General features: G+C 42.5%; 1 protein-coding gene across 2 annotated transcripts in view; it reads left to right on the top strand.

The window, feature by feature from the left end:
• stimate (STIM activating enhance) overlaps positions 1-18,406 on the top strand; it is a 123,936-nt gene that overhangs the window by 50,231 nt on the left and 55,299 nt on the right. For both annotated transcript variants that reach the window (XR_007263866.1, XM_048606291.1), the window contains exons 3-4: positions 13,179-13,274; positions 16,786-16,907. Coding sequence is in view for 1 of the 2 variants with exons in the window: in XM_048606291.1 (XP_048462248.1) it covers positions 13,179-13,274; positions 16,786-16,907 (218 nt within the window). In the remaining variant the exon portion in view is untranslated. The remainder of the gene's footprint in view (positions 1-13,178; positions 13,275-16,785; positions 16,908-18,406) is intronic.

The raw sequence follows: 18,406 nt of genomic DNA, 5'->3' as shown, positions 1-18,406 counted from the left end.
GCGAGGTAAGACTTTTATAACCGAAAAGCTCACCTTCCCAGGCTGCCACTCTATCCAGGCCTCTTAGGATTCTGCCTGTTTCAATCAGATTGTCCAGCAAACCCCCCTCTCCCAATCCTTTATTTAAAATTCCTTCGACATCCTCTGCATCTTCAAACAGGTTCACTTCTTCATCTCAGAGGTTCCATTTTTCCTTAAGTATCCTTTTGCTGTTTATATACAGGTAAAACGTCTTTGGGTTTTTCTTTTATCTTGCTTGCTAATAATTTTTATGACCTCTCTTTGATTTCCTTACTTCCTTTTTTACTTTCCACACTCCTCTAGGCTATCTGCAGTGTTGAGTTTTTGGTGACTATCATAAGCTTTCCTTTTCTGTTTAATCTTACCCTGTATTTTTCGAAACAACCGTGGGGGTCTAGATGTGGCAATGCCATTCTTATTTTTGGAGGGACATGTCTGCTTTATGCCCCAAGGATCCCACTTTTTCGCACCTCCAACTGGTTTCCCACTGATTTATCCTTTAGTAGTCCTGTCCTGTCCAGCTCAGCCAAATCACTTCTCAGTTTTGTAAAATTTGTCTTCCCCCAGTTTAAAACTTTTACTCCTGATTTATCTCGGTCCTTTTCCATAATAATACTAAATCTAACCAAATTGTGGTCACTAACCCTGAAATGATTACCCACTGTCACTTCACCCATAAGCCCATCTCTTTTTTCCCAAAACTAAATCCAGAATTGCATCTCCTGTCTTTGGACTTGTTTAAAAAATTTTCCAGGACCCAGTAAATGAATTTTTCACCCTCAATATTCCTTGTTGGAAGCCCAGGTGATATTGGGATAGTTAAAGTCTCCAACTATGATTGCAGTGTTATTCCTACAAGCAGAAATTTGTCTACATTTGTCTTCTTCTTTCTCCATCTCACTATGTGGGGATCTGTAGTTACGTCTCGCAGTGTGACTGTCCCTTTTTCTTTAACCCCTAAGCTCAAACCATAAAGCCACATTTTTAGCCCATTTAGAGTCATCCCTTCTCACAACTGTAATTGATTCATTAATGAATGCTGTTATCCACCTCATTTGTCACCCACTCTATTCTATCTGAAAACTCTATATCTAGGAATTTAGTGCTACCAATTTTGCCTCTCCTTTAGATAGGCCTCCATTATAGCAAAGATATTGTACTGCCGTTAATCTATCTGTGCCCTTAGTTCATCTGCCTTGTTTGTAATAATCGTTGTAATAACAGCTCAAATCCAACAATTTCGTTTGGAAATTTTAATCCTCATTTCTTTTGGTCTTTGAGTCGCTAACTACATCACTAACTAGTATTCTACCTTGCGTTTCCTGATCTGAATCTGACCCATCAACATTTTGGTTCTCATCCTCCTGCCATACTAGTTTAAAACCTTATCAATAGAACTAGCAAAAGCCCCGCCAGGATATTTTTCCCAACTCGGCCCTGGTGCAACCCACCAGGCTTGTATAGGTCCCACCTTCCCCAGGGCAGTACCAATGCCTCAAGAATCTAAAGCCCTCCCCGATATACCATTTCTCCAGCCATGCATTCAACTGATTTTCCTCTTATTCCTGCTCTCACCAGCACATGGCACAACGAGTAATTCTGAGATTACTACATTTGAGATCCTCATTTTAATTTATCTCCAAACTTCCTCTCTTCAGCTTGCAGATCTTTATCCCTTAGGTACAAACGACATAGGTTACCATATGTACCACAACCACAGGCTGTTCACCCTCCCCTCTTCAGAATGTCCTGAAGCTACTCCATGACAACCCTGACCTTGGCACCGGGGAAGTAACATTCTGGATTCAGATCCGTGGCCACAAGATTTATGCATTCCTGTTGGAGGAACATTCTAGGCAACATAATAATGTGAAAATCGCTATTCTAAATGCACATGAGTTAATCCAGAAGCATACAGGCAAGGTTTGGAACCGATGGAAACAACTTGGACAAACTTGTTTTGAGTTTGAGAGAATTAAGCAAAATAATTTTGATTGGTGAATAAGAGCGATAAAGGCTGAGAATACTTACAGTGCTGTCAGGTAAATTATCCTTTTAGATGAATTTTAGCCTCTGTAATCAGGACTCAAATATAGAAGACCCAAGGGTAGCAATGACAGGACAAGCAGCTATAATGGCCAACAAGTATGAACAGCTGCACAAACCTTTTTTTTCTGTCACCCCACCCCCCCAAATGAAGGCAGGTATTCAGGGTAGAGAGTGGGCAGCAGGGAATGATGCAGGAATTCCTCCTCAGATTAAGAAGGGAATTACTGAGGGTGGAGCTGATGCTTGGAAGCTTAAATGTTTCTATTGTAATATATTGGACCTTGAATTAGACAGTACAGAAGAGGACCTTCAGCCCATTGAGTCTGAACTACCAAAATTGTGCTACAAACTATACTAGTACCACTTAACTGCACTAGACCCTTAGCCATGGATGCTATGACACATTAATTGCTCATCCAAGTATTTTTTAAAGGTTGTGAGATTTCCTGCCTCAACTACTCTCCCAGGCGGAGCATTCCAGACCTCCTCCACCCTCTGGGTGAAAATTGTTTCTCAATTCCCCTCTAAACTTACTGTCTTTCATTTTAAAATTATTCCCCCTTATTTATAGACCTTTTGACTAAGGGAACAGCTGCTTGCTATTCATGTGTCCATGCCCCTCATAATCTTATGCACCTTTATCAGACCTCCATTCAAACTTCTGTATTCCAAAGAAATCAACCCAAATTTATCCAGCCTTTCCATAACTGATTTACATTCAGAATGTTGGGAATTGCAAGTAAAACCCATGGGACTTGTAGGAGTTAGTAAAAATGAGTCAGAGAAGGGAACACAAAGATAATACCACAGATGTGGCTCTAACTGTAGGTGAGGTGAGGTAGCTAAAGACATAACAATATTAAGAGGTATAGGGGCAACACAATCACTTTTACTGGAGAAAGACTTGATTTCCCGTCCAGATAGTTCGATGAGAGCCAAGGTATTAATAAGTCAGATTGGTGGATTATGTAAATATTATGTCAAAACCTTTTCAGGACATCAGTAGTTTGGAGATTAATCAATTGAAATAGACTACGTGCCATCTGTAGACCCAAGGTGTTTGGAGAAGTATTACCAGATTCTCAAAGCTATGGTCAAAGCCTATTGTTATGAGTGTCCAAAGGAATTGGGTGAAGGGTTAGATATCTTTTATTTCCAACCAGGGCTTCTCCAAACAAACCTACTGGCTTCAGCCCATTCATATTAGTTTATGGCCATGAAAAGAAAAACTATTAAAACTGATTAGAGATAAGCTATTAAGTCAAAAAAATGAATTTTCAATTTTAGAGACCACATTTCTCAAAAGGTTAACAGGAGCATATTACTGTGCAACTCTACATGTAAAACCTTCCCAAATCAAAATAAGAGTGGGCAGATAAATGTGCGACAACTAGAAACTTCGCAGCAAGTGATGAAGATTTGGTACTGTTGCTTTAAAAGGTGAGCCACTAAAAGCAAAATTCACTGATCTCTACAAAGTAGTTTAAAGGGTTAATCGGATAACATGTTTAATTGATACCCCTTGCCATAGGAAAAAGAATTGATTATTTCATGTGAACATATTGAAACAGTCCTATTGTAGAGAAGATGAGAATGTACGGGTATGTCAAGTAGCAAGGTCAGAAATCACATAACATCTGGTTCTAGTCCAACAGGTTTATTTGAAATCACAAGGTTTCACAATCACTTCACCTGACGAAGGAGCGGCGCTCCAAAAACTTGTGATTTTAAGTAAACCTTTTGGACTATGTGCGGTGTCATAGAATCATAAAGTAATACAGCATGGAAACAGGCCCTTTGGCCTAAACTGGTCCATGCTGACTATGGTGCCCACTGAGCTAGTTCCAATTGCTGGCATTTGATCCATATTCCCAATAAACCCTTCTCATCCATGTACCTATCCAAATGTTTTTTAAATGTTGCTATTGTACCTGCCTCAATCACTTTCTCTGGCAGTCCATTCCATATTTTGTGCGTGAAGAAGTATCCCCGCTCACCTTAAACCTATGCCCTCTAGTTTTCAATTCCCCATCCCTGGGAAAAAGACTATATGCATTCATCCTATCTATGCTCCTCATGATTTTATACACCCCAATAAGGTCACCGCTCATTCTCCTATGTCCAAAGGAATAAAGTCCTATCCTGGCCAACCTCTCCCTATAACTCAGGCCTACTAGACCTGGCAACATCCTCGTAAATCTTCGCAGACTTTCCAGTTTAACTATGTCTTTCCTACAATGGGGTGACCAAAACTGTACACAATACTCCAAGTGCGGCCTCACCAACGACTTATACAGCTGTTACATAACGTACCAACTCCTATACTTAATGCCTCGACCAATGAAGGCCAGCATGCTCAAAGCCTTCTTCACCACCCTGTCCACTTGTGATGCCACTTGCAACGAACTATGTACTTGAACTCCTAGGTCCCTCTGTTCCACAACACTCTTCAGGACCATGCCATTTACTGTATAAGTCTTATCTTGGTTTGACTTCCCAAAATGCAATACTTCTGACTTATCTGTATTGAATTGCATTTGCCAATCCTCAGCCCACTTCCCCATTTGATCAAGGTTTTGATAACCTGCCTTGCTATTAACGATATCTCCTAATTTTGTATCACCCGCAAACTTACTAATCATGCCTGGTACAATCATATCCAAATTATTTATGTAAATAACAAATAACAAACGTCCCAGCACCGACTCTTGTGGCACACCACTTGTCAAACGTTTCCAGTCTGAGAAACAACATTCAACCTTCACACTCTGCTTCCTACCATTGAGCGGATTTTGAATCTAATTAGCTAGCTTTCCCTGGATGCCATTCAACCTAACTTTCATGATTAGCCTGCCGTGCAGGACCTTGTCAAAGGCTTTAATAAAGTCCATATAGACAACATCCACTGCCCTACCCTCTTCCATCCTCTTGGTTACCTCTTCGAAAAAGATTTGTCAGACATGACTTCTTGTGCACAAATCCGTGCTGAATATCCCTAATCAGACCTTGACTATCCAAATGTTGGTTGATCCTGTCCCTCAGCATCCTCTCCAATAACTTGCTTACCACTGATATCAAGCTCACTGGTCTGTAGTTCCCTGGCTTGTCTTTGCTAACTTTCTTAAATAATGGAACAACATTAGCCACCCTCCAGACTTCCGGAACTTCCCCAGTGGCTAAAGATGAAGCAAAAATCCCTGCAAGGGCCTCTGCAGTTTCTTCCCTAGCCTCCCACAATGTTCAAGGATGGTCTTCATCAGGCCCAGGGGATTTATCCACCTTAATGCGATCTAAGGCTGCAAATACCTCCTCTCTGGTAAGATGTGTGTGCGGTCCAAAACATCCCCACTTGTTTCCCTTATTTCCTTGGCCGCTATGATTCTCTCCTCAGTAAACACTGAGGAGAAATATTCATCTTATGTGGCTCCACACATAGATGGCCATGTTGATCTTTAAGGGGACCTATTCTCTCCCTAGCCATCTTTTTACTCCTAACATAGCTATAGAACCTCTTGGGATTAGCTCTACCTTTATCTGCAAGATTCATGTCATGCCCTCTTTTTGCTCTTCTGATTTCCCTCTTGAGTGTGCTCCTACATTTTTTGCAGTGATTTCGCTATTCACTTCAGCCCGATAGCTTAAACCCAATGTATGCAGTCTCCTTTTTCCTGAGCAAAGCCTCAATATCTCTCATCAGCCAGGGATCCCTAAACCTGCCAGCTTTTCCCTTCACCTTAACAGGGACATACTGCCCCTGGACTCTTGATATCACACTTTTAAAAGCCTCCCATTTGCCAGTCATTCCTTTTCCTTCAAACAGACTCATCCAATCAACCTCTGCTAAATCCTGCCTGATGGTCCCAAAATTGGCCCTGCTCCAGTTTAGCATCTTAACCTGAGACCTGTCCGATCTTTTTCCATAACTATGTTAAAACTAAGAGAGTTATGATCACTGGATCCAAAGTGCTCTCCAACTGACACTTCAGTAAGTTGCCCGACTTGTTTCCCAAGAGGAGGTCCAGTGTTGCACCTTCCTGAGGAGGACTGTCTATATATTGATTTAGGAAACTTCCTTGGACACATTTGACAAATTCCACCCCATCTGGGCCTTTTACATTCTGGGTGGCCCAGTCAATACAGGGGAAATTAAAATCTCCAACCAATACTACTCAATTATTCCGACAGGTATCTAGGGTCTAGGCCCGAAACGTCAGCCTTCCTGCTCCTATGATGCTGCTTGGCCTGCTGTGTTCATTAGGCTCTACACCTTGTTATCTCTATCTACACGTCTGCTCCTTTAGTATTCGCTGGCTCTTTGGGGATCTGTAATACAGTCCTAATAGAGTGACCAAGCCCTCTTGTTTCTAAGTTCTAAGCATATGGCCCCATTTGATGACCTCTTAAGAACATCCTCTCTAAGTGCTGTTGTTATGTGCTCACTTATTAAAAGGCAGCTCCCCCTCTTCGCTTACTTGTACTTCTGTCACACCTGTAGCTTCTGTATCTTGGAACATTGAGCGGCCAGTTCTGCCCTTCTCTCAGTCCTGCTTTTGTTATGGCTGTAATATCCCAGTCCCCAGAACCAATCCATGCTCTGAGTTCATCTGCCTTACCAGTCAGGCATCGTGCAATGAAATAAATGCACCTTAGACCAGAAGTCTTTTCTTTCACTTTACTGTGCCCCTGGCTATCCTGAATAGTAAACTTGCTCTTGATGGCTAACATATTTTCCCCAGACTTCTCGATGGCCCCTCTCTTATTCAGAGTCCCATCCCCCGCTGTCAAACTAGTTTAAAAATGGTCCCGTGTAACTTCTGACTTTGTCCACTCCAGTCCAACACCGGCATCTCCATATCAAGTAAGTGTAGTAGAGAATGACAGAAAAAAGAAGGATGAGAGCCAAGGGGAAATGGATCATTCCCAAAGTTAACTTGCTACTAATAGAAGAAAAAATTAGAGAATTTAGACACTAAATTTTCATATCTAGGGGAAGATCAACAGAGAAATATAATGTGATCGCACAGAAAGTAGAAAGAAATTTGCAAAGATACACTTGGGTATACTACATTAACAAACATGATATGGATGAAGATAATTCAGACCCAATCAAACAAAACCCATACTGGTTAAACCTAGATACACAGACCAAAGTAACAAAGGAAGTTCAATATATGTTCAAGAATGAATTGATTGACCCAAGCCAGAGTAATTGGAATTCTCCTGTAGTTGATTGCAGAGGGGTGGAAACAGAATGGTCAAACGGAGGGAGGGGTTGGAGAATTTGTATTCGTTTCATTTCTGGGAAAAGAATTTGACTATTGATCATACAGCATAAAAATGTGAAAGCTCCATGTCAAATCTTCGTACCTCACGTCCCATTATCAATTGTTGGAAATTTAGAGAATAGAAACTAAGTTATAAGTATTGCTGAATTTTGTTCAGTGAACTGAAAGGGTGGCAAGATCATCTTTAGAAAATCAACTATGAAACAATCATTTTTGTGTGTAGAACAATGCATCATGGAAACCACTTCAGTAATCTGGCCAGTTTTAAAAACAATTATCTCTTAACTGTTTGTGTGGCTGTCTATCTTTTGTGCGAACGGGGCTGTAAACAAAGGTTATTAGATTCAAATCATTGACATTAATGAATTTGCTTAATTTGGTCTGCTAAAGATACTATATTGTTAATAAATTGCAAAGTCTTTTGTTTAAGCTACAAAGCCAGTGTCTGGAATTGATTATTCACAAAGTCTAGGATTAGTCATTCAAAAAGTCTGGTTAGGAACAATTGGGGTCATTTTGAGGGTCTTTGAAAGTTTTAATTCTACTTTGTTGTGCATATGGAGGTAGGGAGGTTGATTTGATTTGGCTGTCTGCCTCCACACTTCTCTCTCTCTTTTTCGTTCAAACCTTCCCCAATCATCTTCATGAATTTCCCCACGTTGACATTGATTTCCTTCCAATTGAGATGCAACCCTTTCCTTTTGAATAGATGTCTTTTATCTTAGACTCAGTCCCATGGCCCAAGAATGCAGCATGCTTTAAGTCATGTCCAAACCAAATCTGAAGCACTTTAGTTTGGAAGGTGTGATTGAATTCTGGAACTAATGAGTGTTAATGTTCCCTGGGTTCAAATCCTGCCACAGCAAATGGTGAAATTTGAATTCAATAAATATCCAGAATTAAGAGTCTAATGACGACTATGAATCTATTATCAATTGTCGGAAAAGCCCATCTGGGTGACTATGTCCTTGAGGGAAGGAAACTGCCATCCTTACCTGGTCTGGCCTACATGTGACTCCAGAACCACGGCAGTGTGGTTGACTCATAATTCATAAGCTAGCCAGTAATATAAATGAAGACTGTAAGAGTTTCTTTAGGTATATAAAGGGCAAAAGAGAAGCAAAAGTGGACATTGGACCACTGGAAAATGACGGTGGAGAGATAGTAGTGGGGAACAAGGAAATGGCTGAGGAACTGAATAATTACTTTGCGTCAGTCTTCATGGTGGAAGACACAAGTAAAATCCGAAAAATTCAAAAGAGTCGGGGGGGGAGAGCTGAGTATGGTGGCCGTCACCAAGGAAAAGGTACGAGTAAAACTGATTGGCCTGAAGGTGGACAAATCACCTGGACCAGATGGACTACACCCCAGTATTCTAAAGGAGATAGCTGAAGAGATAGTGGAAGCATTAGAGGTGATCTTTCAGGAATCGCTAGAGCCAGGGAGTGTCCCAGAGGACTGGAAAATCGCTAACGTGACACCTCTGTTTAAAAAGGGAGTAAGGCAAAAGATGGAAAATTACAGGCTGATTAGCCTAACCTCGGTCATGGGTAAGATTTTGGAGTCCATTGTGAAGGATGAGATTTCTGAATATTTGGAAGTGTATAGTAAAACAGGGCAAAGTCAGCATGGCTTCATCAAAGGGAGGTCATGCCTAAGAAATCTGTTAGAATTATTTGAGGAAGTAATGAGCAGGGTAGACCAAGGAGAGCCAATGGATGTTATCTACCTGGACTTCAAGAAGGCCTTTGATAAGGTGCCACACAGGAAGCTGCTGAGTAAGATAAGGGCCCATGGTGTTACAGGCAAGGTGCCAGCATGGATAGAAGATTGGCTGTCTGGCAGAAAGCAGAGAGTGGGGATAAAAGGGTCTTTCTCAGGATGGCAGCCAGTGATGAGTGGTGTTCCGCAAGGGTCAGTGTTGGGACCACAACTTTTCACTTTGTACATTAATGATCTCGATGAAGGAACTGTGGGCATTCTGGCTAAGTTTGCAGACAATACAAAGATAGGTGGAGGGACAGGTAGTATTGAGGATATGGGGACGCTGCAGAAGGATTTGGACAGGTTAGGAGAGTGGGCAAAGAAGTGGCAGATGGAGTACAACATGGGAAAGTGTGAGGTCATGTACTTTTGGTAAGAAGAATAAAAGCATGGACTATTTTCTAAATGGGGAGAAAATTCAGAAGTCCGAAGTGCAAAGAGACTTGGGAGTTCTAGTCCAGGATTCTCTCAAGGTAAACTTGCAGGTTGAGTCAGTAGTCAGGAAGGCAAATGCAGTGTTGGCATTTATTTTGAGAGGACTTGAATATAAAAGCAGGGATGTACTACTGACGCTTTATAAGGCTCTGGTCAGGTCACATTTGGAGTATCGCGTGCAGTTTTGGGCCCCATATCTCTGGAAGGATGTACTGGCCCTGGAGCGGGTACAGAGGAGGTTCACGAGAATGGTCCCAGGAATGGAAAGCTTAACATATGAGGAACATTTGAGGACTCTGGGGCTATACTCATTGGAGTTTAGAAGGATGAGGGGGGATCTAATTGAAACTTTCAGAATACTGAATAGCCTGGACAAAATGGATGTTGGGAAGATGCTTCCATTGGTAGGAGAGTCTAGGACACAGCCTTAGAGTGCAGGGAAGACCTTTTAGAACGGAGATAAGGAGAAACTTCTTCAGCCAGAGAGTGGTGAATCCATGGAATTCACTGCCACAGAAGGCTGTGGAGGTCAGGTCATTGAGTACATTTAAGACTGAGATAGATAGGTTCTTGATTATCAAAGGGATCAAGGGTTACAGGGAGAAAGCAGGAGAATGGGGTTGAGGAACTTATCAGCCATGATTGAATGGTGGAGCAGACTCGATGGGCTGAATGGCCTACTTCGTGTTCCTATGCCTTATGGTCTTATGGTCCCCTGGGCATTAGGGATGGGCAATAAATGCTGGCCTAGCCAGTGACGCCCTCATCCTGTGAATGAATTAAAAAAAGTAATTTCTCCCCCTTCCAATATAACAGCAACAGCACATCATCTGGTCTTGCCATCTCTATGTTGTTTGCGTTAAACTAATTAAGTTTCAAGTTTAGAGTATCCTTCAATAATTAGCTGTAGCTATGTTATGAAGTTTAACTTGCTACATCATAAATATAGTTCTTAACTTCCTGGATTACACAACTGAAACAATTTAGAAGAATTTTTTAAAAAGTTAACTCCCCAATTAACTACCTGATCAGCTAATTAATGTCTCTGGGTTTCAGCTCTTGAGTCTCAATATTCTTGGTTCCCACTCTTGGACCTGTCAGAATGGCATCTGTTCCTCATTAAACTGAATTCCCCTCACTTAACACATTCTCAAATTTAAACATTTTGTCTTGCTGCTGTCTTCTGTTGCGGTTCATACACCTGCAGTCTTTATCATCCACTTCGCCACCTCCATCCAAGCAGTAAGTCTCGACTCCACGTTCAAGAGTTGCTCTGTTTCTTTAATACATCGTCTGCTTTTGTATCTTGGACCTTATCCCACATGATATATCCCACATGATCCCACATCCCACAGACATGTCCCTGTGAAAATGAGGGATAGAAAGGGCAAGATTAGGGAACCCTGGATGACAGGTGAAATTGTGAGACTAGCAAAGAGGAAAAAGGAAGCATACATAAGGTCTAGGCAACTGAAAACAGACGAAGCTTTGGAAGAATATTGGGAAAGTAGGACCAATCTGAAACGAGGAATTAAGAGGGCTAAAAGGGGTCATGAAATATCTTTAGCAAACAGGGTTAAGGAAAATCCCAAAGTCTTTTATTCATACATAAGGAGCAAGAGGGTAACAAGAGAAAGGGTTGGCCCACTCAAGGACAAAGGAGGGAAGTTATGCGAGGAGTCAGAGAAAATGAGTGAGATTCTTAATGATTACTTTGCGTCGGTATTCACTGAGGAGAGGGACATGACGGATGTTGAGGTTAGGGATTACTGTAGGTCAAGTCAGCATAGGAAGGGGGGAAGTGTTGGGTATTCTAAAAGGCATTAGGGTGGACAAGTCCCCAGGTCCAGATGGGATCTATCCCAGGTTACTGAGGGAAGCGAAAGAGGAAATAGCTGGGGCCTTAACAGATATCTTTGCAGCATCCTTGAGCACCAGTGAGGTCCCGGAGGACTACAGAATGGCTAATGTTGTCCCGTTGTTTAAGAAGGGTAGCAAGGATAATCCAGGAAATTATAGATCGGTGAGCCTGACGTCAGTGGTGAGGAAGCTGCTGGAGAAGATACTGAGGGATAGGATCTATTCCCATTTGGAAGACAATGGGCTTATTAGTGATAGGCAGCATGGTTTTGTGCAGGGAAGGTCATGTCTTACCAACTTGATAGAATTCTTTGAGGAAGTGACAAAGTTGATAGATGAGGGAAGGGCTGTGGATGTCATATACATGGACTTCAGTAAGGCGTTTGATAAGGTTTCCCATGATAGGTGATGGAGAAAGTGAAGTTGCATGGGGTCCAGGGTGTACTAGCTAGATGGATAGAGAACTGGCTGGGCAACAGGAGACAGAGAGTTGTAGTGGAAGGGAGTTTCACAAAATGGAGAACTGTGACCAGTGGTGTTCCACAGGGATCCGTGTTGGGACCACTGTTGTTTGTGATATACATAAATGATCTGGAGGAAGGTATAGATAAGTCTGATTAGCAAGTTTGCATATGACACTAAGATTGGTGGAGTAGCAGATAGCGAAGGGGACTGTCAGAGAATGCAGCAGAATATAGATAGATTGGAGAGTTGGGCGGAGAAATGGCAGATGGAGTTCAATGCAGGCAAATGCGAGGTGATGCATTTTCGAAGATCCAATTCAAGAGTGAACTATACGGTAAATGGAAAAGCCCTGGGGAAAATTGATGCACAGAGAGATCTGGATGTTCAGGTCCATTGTACCCTGAAGGTGGCAACACAGGTCGATAGAGTGGTCAAGAAGGCATACGGCATGCTTTCGTTCATCAGACAGGGTATTGAATACAAGAGTTGGCAGGTCATGTTACAGTTGTATAGGACTTTGGTTCGACCACATATGGAATACTGCGTACAGTTCTGGTCACCACATTACCAAAAGGATGTGGATGCTTTGGAGAGGGTGCAGAGGAGGTTCACCAGGATGTTGCCTGGTATGGAGGGCGCTAGCTATGAAGAGAGGTTGAGTAGATTAGGATTATTTACATTAGTAAGACGGAGGTTGAGGGGGGACCTGATTGAGGTCTACAAAATCATGAGGGGTATAGACAGAGTGGATAGCAAGAAGCTTTTTCCCAGAGTGGGGGACTCAATTACTAGGGGTCACGATTTCAAGGTGAGAGGGGAAAAGTTTAAGGGAGATATGCATGGAAAGTTCTTTACGCAGAGGGTGGTGGGTGCCTGGAACGCGTTGCCAGCGGACGGGCACAATAGCATCATTTAAGATGTATCGAGATAGATACATGAATGGGCAGGGAGCAGAGGGATACAGATCCTTGGAAAATAGGCGACAGGTTTAGATGGAGGATCTGGATCGGCGCAGGCTTGGAGGGCCGAAGGGCCTGTTTCTGTGCTGTAAATTTCTTTGTTCTTTGTTCTTCTTTGTTCTATGAATGAAATAAACAGAATTGCCAGACATTTAAGTGAGAATCACTGACTGTTGAAGATATTAGAGACCTTGGAGTCACAATGCATACAGGCTTCTGATTCTGAGTAAATTAGTGGTTATGCAGCAATTTTTTAAAAAATTCTAGAAATTCTTATATTCCATTTTCTAAGCACTAATTAATATATCTCAGATAATATTTGAGTTTGGTGCTATTGCAGGTTCTTGGATACCTCAAAGCAGGCTATTGGGATGCTCTTTATCCATTTTGCCAATGTCTATTTGTCTGACCTGACTGAAGAGGACCCATGTTCATTGTGAGTAATGGTATTTATATGCCACTTAACTGTTAGATTCAAGTGTGCTTACAGGCCCTGCTCACTGGAATAAACACTATGACTCTTAAAATTCACAAGATCAGTGGTGATATTGATTTAGGGTCAGAACAACGCTGTTTACTTGCAGCTCATTGTCATGTGGCCAAAAGCTCACTCATAGAGCTAAAGTCATAAAATCATTACTTAGGGACGGAGGTCATTGAGCCAGTGGAGTCTGTAGAGCAATTTAATCAATTTCCCCACTCTTGTTGGAGATAATCATTGCCAGGCGCTTGTGCAGTGCAAATGTTACTTGGCAATTGTCTGCTCAAATCTGGATATTGTCCAGGTCTTGCTGCATTTGAACATGGGCAGTTTTGGTATCTGACGAGACATGAATGGTGCTGAACATGGTGCAATCATTGGTGAACATCTTCATTTCTGACCTTATGATGGAGGGAATGTTAGTGAAGCAGCTGAAGATGATTGGGTCCATGTGGTTGAAAAGGAACTCCTGAAGAGTTGTCCTAGAGCTGTGATGACTGATTTCCAGTGACCACTGCCATATTTTTCTCAAACATTCGTGGGAACATGGGTGTCGCTGTCTGGGACAGCATTAATTGTCTTTTCCTTGATGCCCTTGAGAAGGTGGTGGTGAGCTGCCTTCTTGAACAACTGATGTCCATGCCCTGTAAGTAGACCCACAATGCCTTTAGGGAGGGAACTCCAGGATTTTGACCCAGGAACACTGAAGGAATGGCGATATATTTCCAAGTCAGGATGGCAAGAGCCTTGAAGGGGAGGTTGCAGGTGATGGTCTTCCAACGTATCTGCTGTCCTTGTCCTTATAGATGGAAGCAGTCATGGGTTTGGAAGGTGCTGTCTAAGAAACTTTAGTGAATTTCTGCAGTGCAGCTTGTAGATAGTATACACAACTGTTACTGAGCATCGGTGCTGGAGGAAGTAGATGTTTGTCGAAGTGGTACCAGTCAAGCGGGCTGAGTTGTCCTGGATGGTGTCGTACCTCATGAATGTTGTTGGAGCTGCATCCATCCATGCAAGTGGGGAGTATTCCATCACACTTTTGACTTATGCCTCGTCGATGGTGGACAGACTTCGGGGAGTCAGGAGGTGAGTTACTTGTCGCGGTACTCCTAGTCTCTGACCTGTTCTTGGTGCCACTGTGTTTATGTGGTGAGTCCAGTGGAGCCTCTAGTGAATCGTACTCCTTTAGGATGTTGATAGTATGGGATTCAGTGATGGTTCTACCATTGAATGTTAAATTGTCTTTTACTGGAGATGGTCATAGCCTGTCATTTGTGTGGTACGAATGTTACTTGTCAGCCTAAGTGTGGTATATTTGTCCAGATCCTGTTGTATTTGAACATGGACTGCTTCAGCATCTGAGGAGTCATGAAAAGTGCTGACCATTGTGCCATCATCAGCAAACATCTCCAGTTCTGACCTTGTGATGGAGGGAAGGTCATTGACGAAGCAGCTGAGGATGGTTCGGCCTAGGACACTAGCCTGCGGAACTACTGCAGAGATGTCCAGGAGCTGAGATGATTGACCTCCCACAACCACAACCACAACCATCTTGCCATGTGCCAGGTGTGACTCTAAACAGCAGAGTATTTTCTCCAGATTTCCATTGATTCCAGTTTTGCTCGGGCTCCTTGATGCCACACTCTGTCAAATGTGGCCTTGATGTCAAAGGCTGTCACTCTCACCTTACCTCCTGGAATTCAGCTCTTTTGTCCATGTTTGAATCAAGGCTATAATGAACTCAGGAGCTGAGTGGACCTGGCAGAACCCAAACTGGGCGTCACTGAGCAGGTTATTGCTGAGCAGGTGCTGCTTGATAGCACTGTTGATGACATTTTCCATCACTTTACTGATGATTGAGAGTAGACTGAAGGAGCGGTAATTGGCTGGCTTGGAATTTTCTGCTTTGTATGAACTGGCTATACCTGGGCAATTTTCCACATTATTGGGTGATGCCAGTGTTGTAGCTGTACTGGACAAACTTGGCTAGAGGAGAGGCAAGTTCTGGGGTGTGAGTCTTCAGTTCTATTGCTGGAAGATTGTCAAGACCCATAGCCTTTGCAGGGTACAGTCAATCATAGAATCCCAATGTGAAAACAGGGTCTTCGGTCCAAAAAGTCCACACTGACTCAGAGCAGCCCAGCCAGACCCATTCCCCTAATCTACACATCCCTGAACACTACAGGCAATTTAGCATGGCCAATCCACCTAGCCTGCACATCTTTGGACTGTGGGAGGAAACCAGAGCACCCGGACGAAACCCACGCAGACATGGGGAGAATGTGCAAATTCCACACAGACAGTCGCCCAGGGGTGGAATCGAACCCAGGTCCCTGGCGGTGTAAGGCAGCAGTGCTAACCACGGAGCCATCGTGCCGCCCTATAACATTAGTGAACCAGCTGGGTTTTTCCCCAACAATTGGCAATGCACTTATGATCATCATTAGACCCTTAATTCCAGATATTTATTGAATTCAAATTCCACCATCTGCCATGGCAGGATTTGAACCCCGGTCCCCAGAACATTATCTGGGACTCTGGATTAACAGTCCAGCAATAATACCACTAGGCCATCGCCTTCTACCATTTCTTGACATCACATGGAGTGAATCGAATTGCCTCTAAACAGGCATCCATGATTCTAGGGACCTCTGGCGGAGGCCCGGTTGGATCATCCACTTGACACTTCTTGCTGAAGATCATTGCAAGTGCTTCAGTCTTACCTTTTGTGCTGATGCACTGGGCTGTTCCATCATTGAGAATGGGAATATTTTTGGAGCTTCCTTCCCCAATATGTTGTTTAGTTGACTGCCACCATGACTGCATGTGATAGGACTACTGACCGTCAATCTGATCAGTAGGATGAGGGATAGCTTAGTTCTGTGCATCATTTGCTGCTTATACTGTTTGACAATCAAGCAGTACCTTTTGCTAGCCTTATCAGGTTGATAACCTCATTTTTAAGGTCTCCCTCATGCTGCTCCTGGCATGCCCTCCTACACTCTCCGTTGAAGCAGGGTTGATCCCTGGCTTGATGGTAATGGCTGAGTGGGATATGTGGATATGCTAGGCCAAGAGGTTGGAGTACTATTCTGCTGTTGTTGATGGCCCATGGCATTTCATGTATGCCCAATCTTGAGCTGTTCGATCTGATTGAAATGTGTCCCATTTAGCTAAAGTGGGATTAGGCTTGGAGGGTTATTTTTCAGCTGGCTGCCTCTTTCTATACAATTCTCTACAATTTTTTGGTTTCAAGTCAGGATGACGTTTAGCCTGAAGGTGGCCTGGTTCGTCATTTTATATTGCTGCATTTGTTTCTCTTGGTGGTAGAAATCATGTGTTTGAAAATGTTGAAGGAGCCTTTTTAAATTTTTGCAATGCATCTTGTAGGCAGTACACACTGCTGCCACTGTTTTGGTACTTAGGCTTGTATTTGGTGACTAACATATTTCTGTTCCTTATTCAGGTATTTGATTAATTTCCTGTTGGATGCTACTCTGGGAATGCTTCTGATCTACGCTGGAGTACGAATAGTGGGTGTCCTTGTGGAATGGCGACACTGGGAGTCTCTTCGTTTTGGCGAGTATGGTAAACAGAAATTATTAATTCCTTTTAACTTTTTGTCTTCTAACCTCTTTATTACCCATATGGAAGGCATAGGATTTTTGTACCCTTTGTGTGTGAGGGGAAATAGAATTGGAAGCAGTGGCTATTTTGCCTCTTGGTTAAATTGGGTTACTTGGTGCAGAGTATAATAGCTCAGCAGGTGTGTGATAGAAGCATGACACACCTTGAAATATTGGTCTAAGTGTGACAGATAATTATATTGACGAGTTTATCATGCATCTTGGAGTGAAGTCAAAGAACAGCCATGAGCTGCAATACAAAGCGGATGGACAAGCCATCAATTATATGGTGGAATTCTTGAATGGAAAGTGCAAATGAAACAAAATTTGAAGTTTGATGACATCTAGGATAAAGCAATAGCAGCCCATCAGCTGTAGTAAGCATCTACTCTGTCCAATATATGGCCAGTACAGGCAAATATTACATCATACACATTCCTGGTGAATATTATGTGTTGCTGGGTCAGTGAGTATTGCGGCCTGCAGTTGCTGTGGTAGATGAATATCAACTATTACATGCTGCATTGAATGTAATCATTCCATGCCAGTTGTGTCAAAGACAAGGCTTGAAATTGATGTGCTGTGGATTCTGTTGTATCCATATATAGCGACAAAAGGCAGATCTACTTAAAGAAGTTGACATGTAGCTGGAAAATAACAGTCATTCTTGGAGGGCAATTTCTATATGACATATTTAATAGCAGAACAATCAAAACAGCAGATGAAACAGGGTGTTCAGGCAGTTTTATATTCCCGAAGCTTTGTTTGAAAGCAAAGTTTGTATTCACATAGCATTTTATGTTTGAGATATCTGAAAGCAATTTTTGTTTAATGAAAAGTTATGAAATAGTCAAATTTCTAATCATCCTCCATTACGTTGCCATTGTTTTAATCTTTGACCGCATGAATGTTTAGCCAGTAGTTAGTGTTTGAGCCATACTAAGATCATTATTTTCACAGGAAGGCTTACTATATCAGTTAAGATGAAGAAGGTTCTTGTGATGTGTGTTTGGAGTCTATTTTGATTAGGGAATAGGAATGGGGCCCAATAATCAGCACTTGCCTCCTCCCTGATGTGTTGCAGTGTCTGCAGCTTGCTGACTCTGAGCCCCAGTTACTGCAGCTGCAAACATTTTTTGCAGGTGGATGTCTTGGATCCCCTCAGAACCATAAGCACCTACATCCTGCAGGACCACATCACCTACCCTGCCAACTGTTTTGTGTATTTATTAATTTATTGCTTAAATCACTTTATAGCTAATAACCCTACTAGAGACAGGATATTTTAGAATGGCAGAAAATAGCCCCTTCCCCCACATCACACTTGGGGAGGTGGTAGCCTGATGGTATTGTCGCTAGACTGTTAATCCAAAGACCCAGATAATGTTCTGGGGAGAGATAGTAGGAACTGCAGGTGCTGGAGAATCTGAGATAACAAGGTGTAGAGCTGGATGAACACAG

Source organism: Rhincodon typus, chromosome 16 (assembly GCF_021869965.1).
Source record: "Rhincodon typus isolate 14 chromosome 16, sRhiTyp1.1, whole genome shotgun sequence".
NCBI lineage: Eukaryota > Metazoa > Chordata > Chondrichthyes > Orectolobiformes > Rhincodontidae > Rhincodon > Rhincodon typus.
The sequence above is the reverse complement of the archived record's forward strand: the minus strand, read 5'-3'. Positions and strand labels throughout refer to the sequence as shown.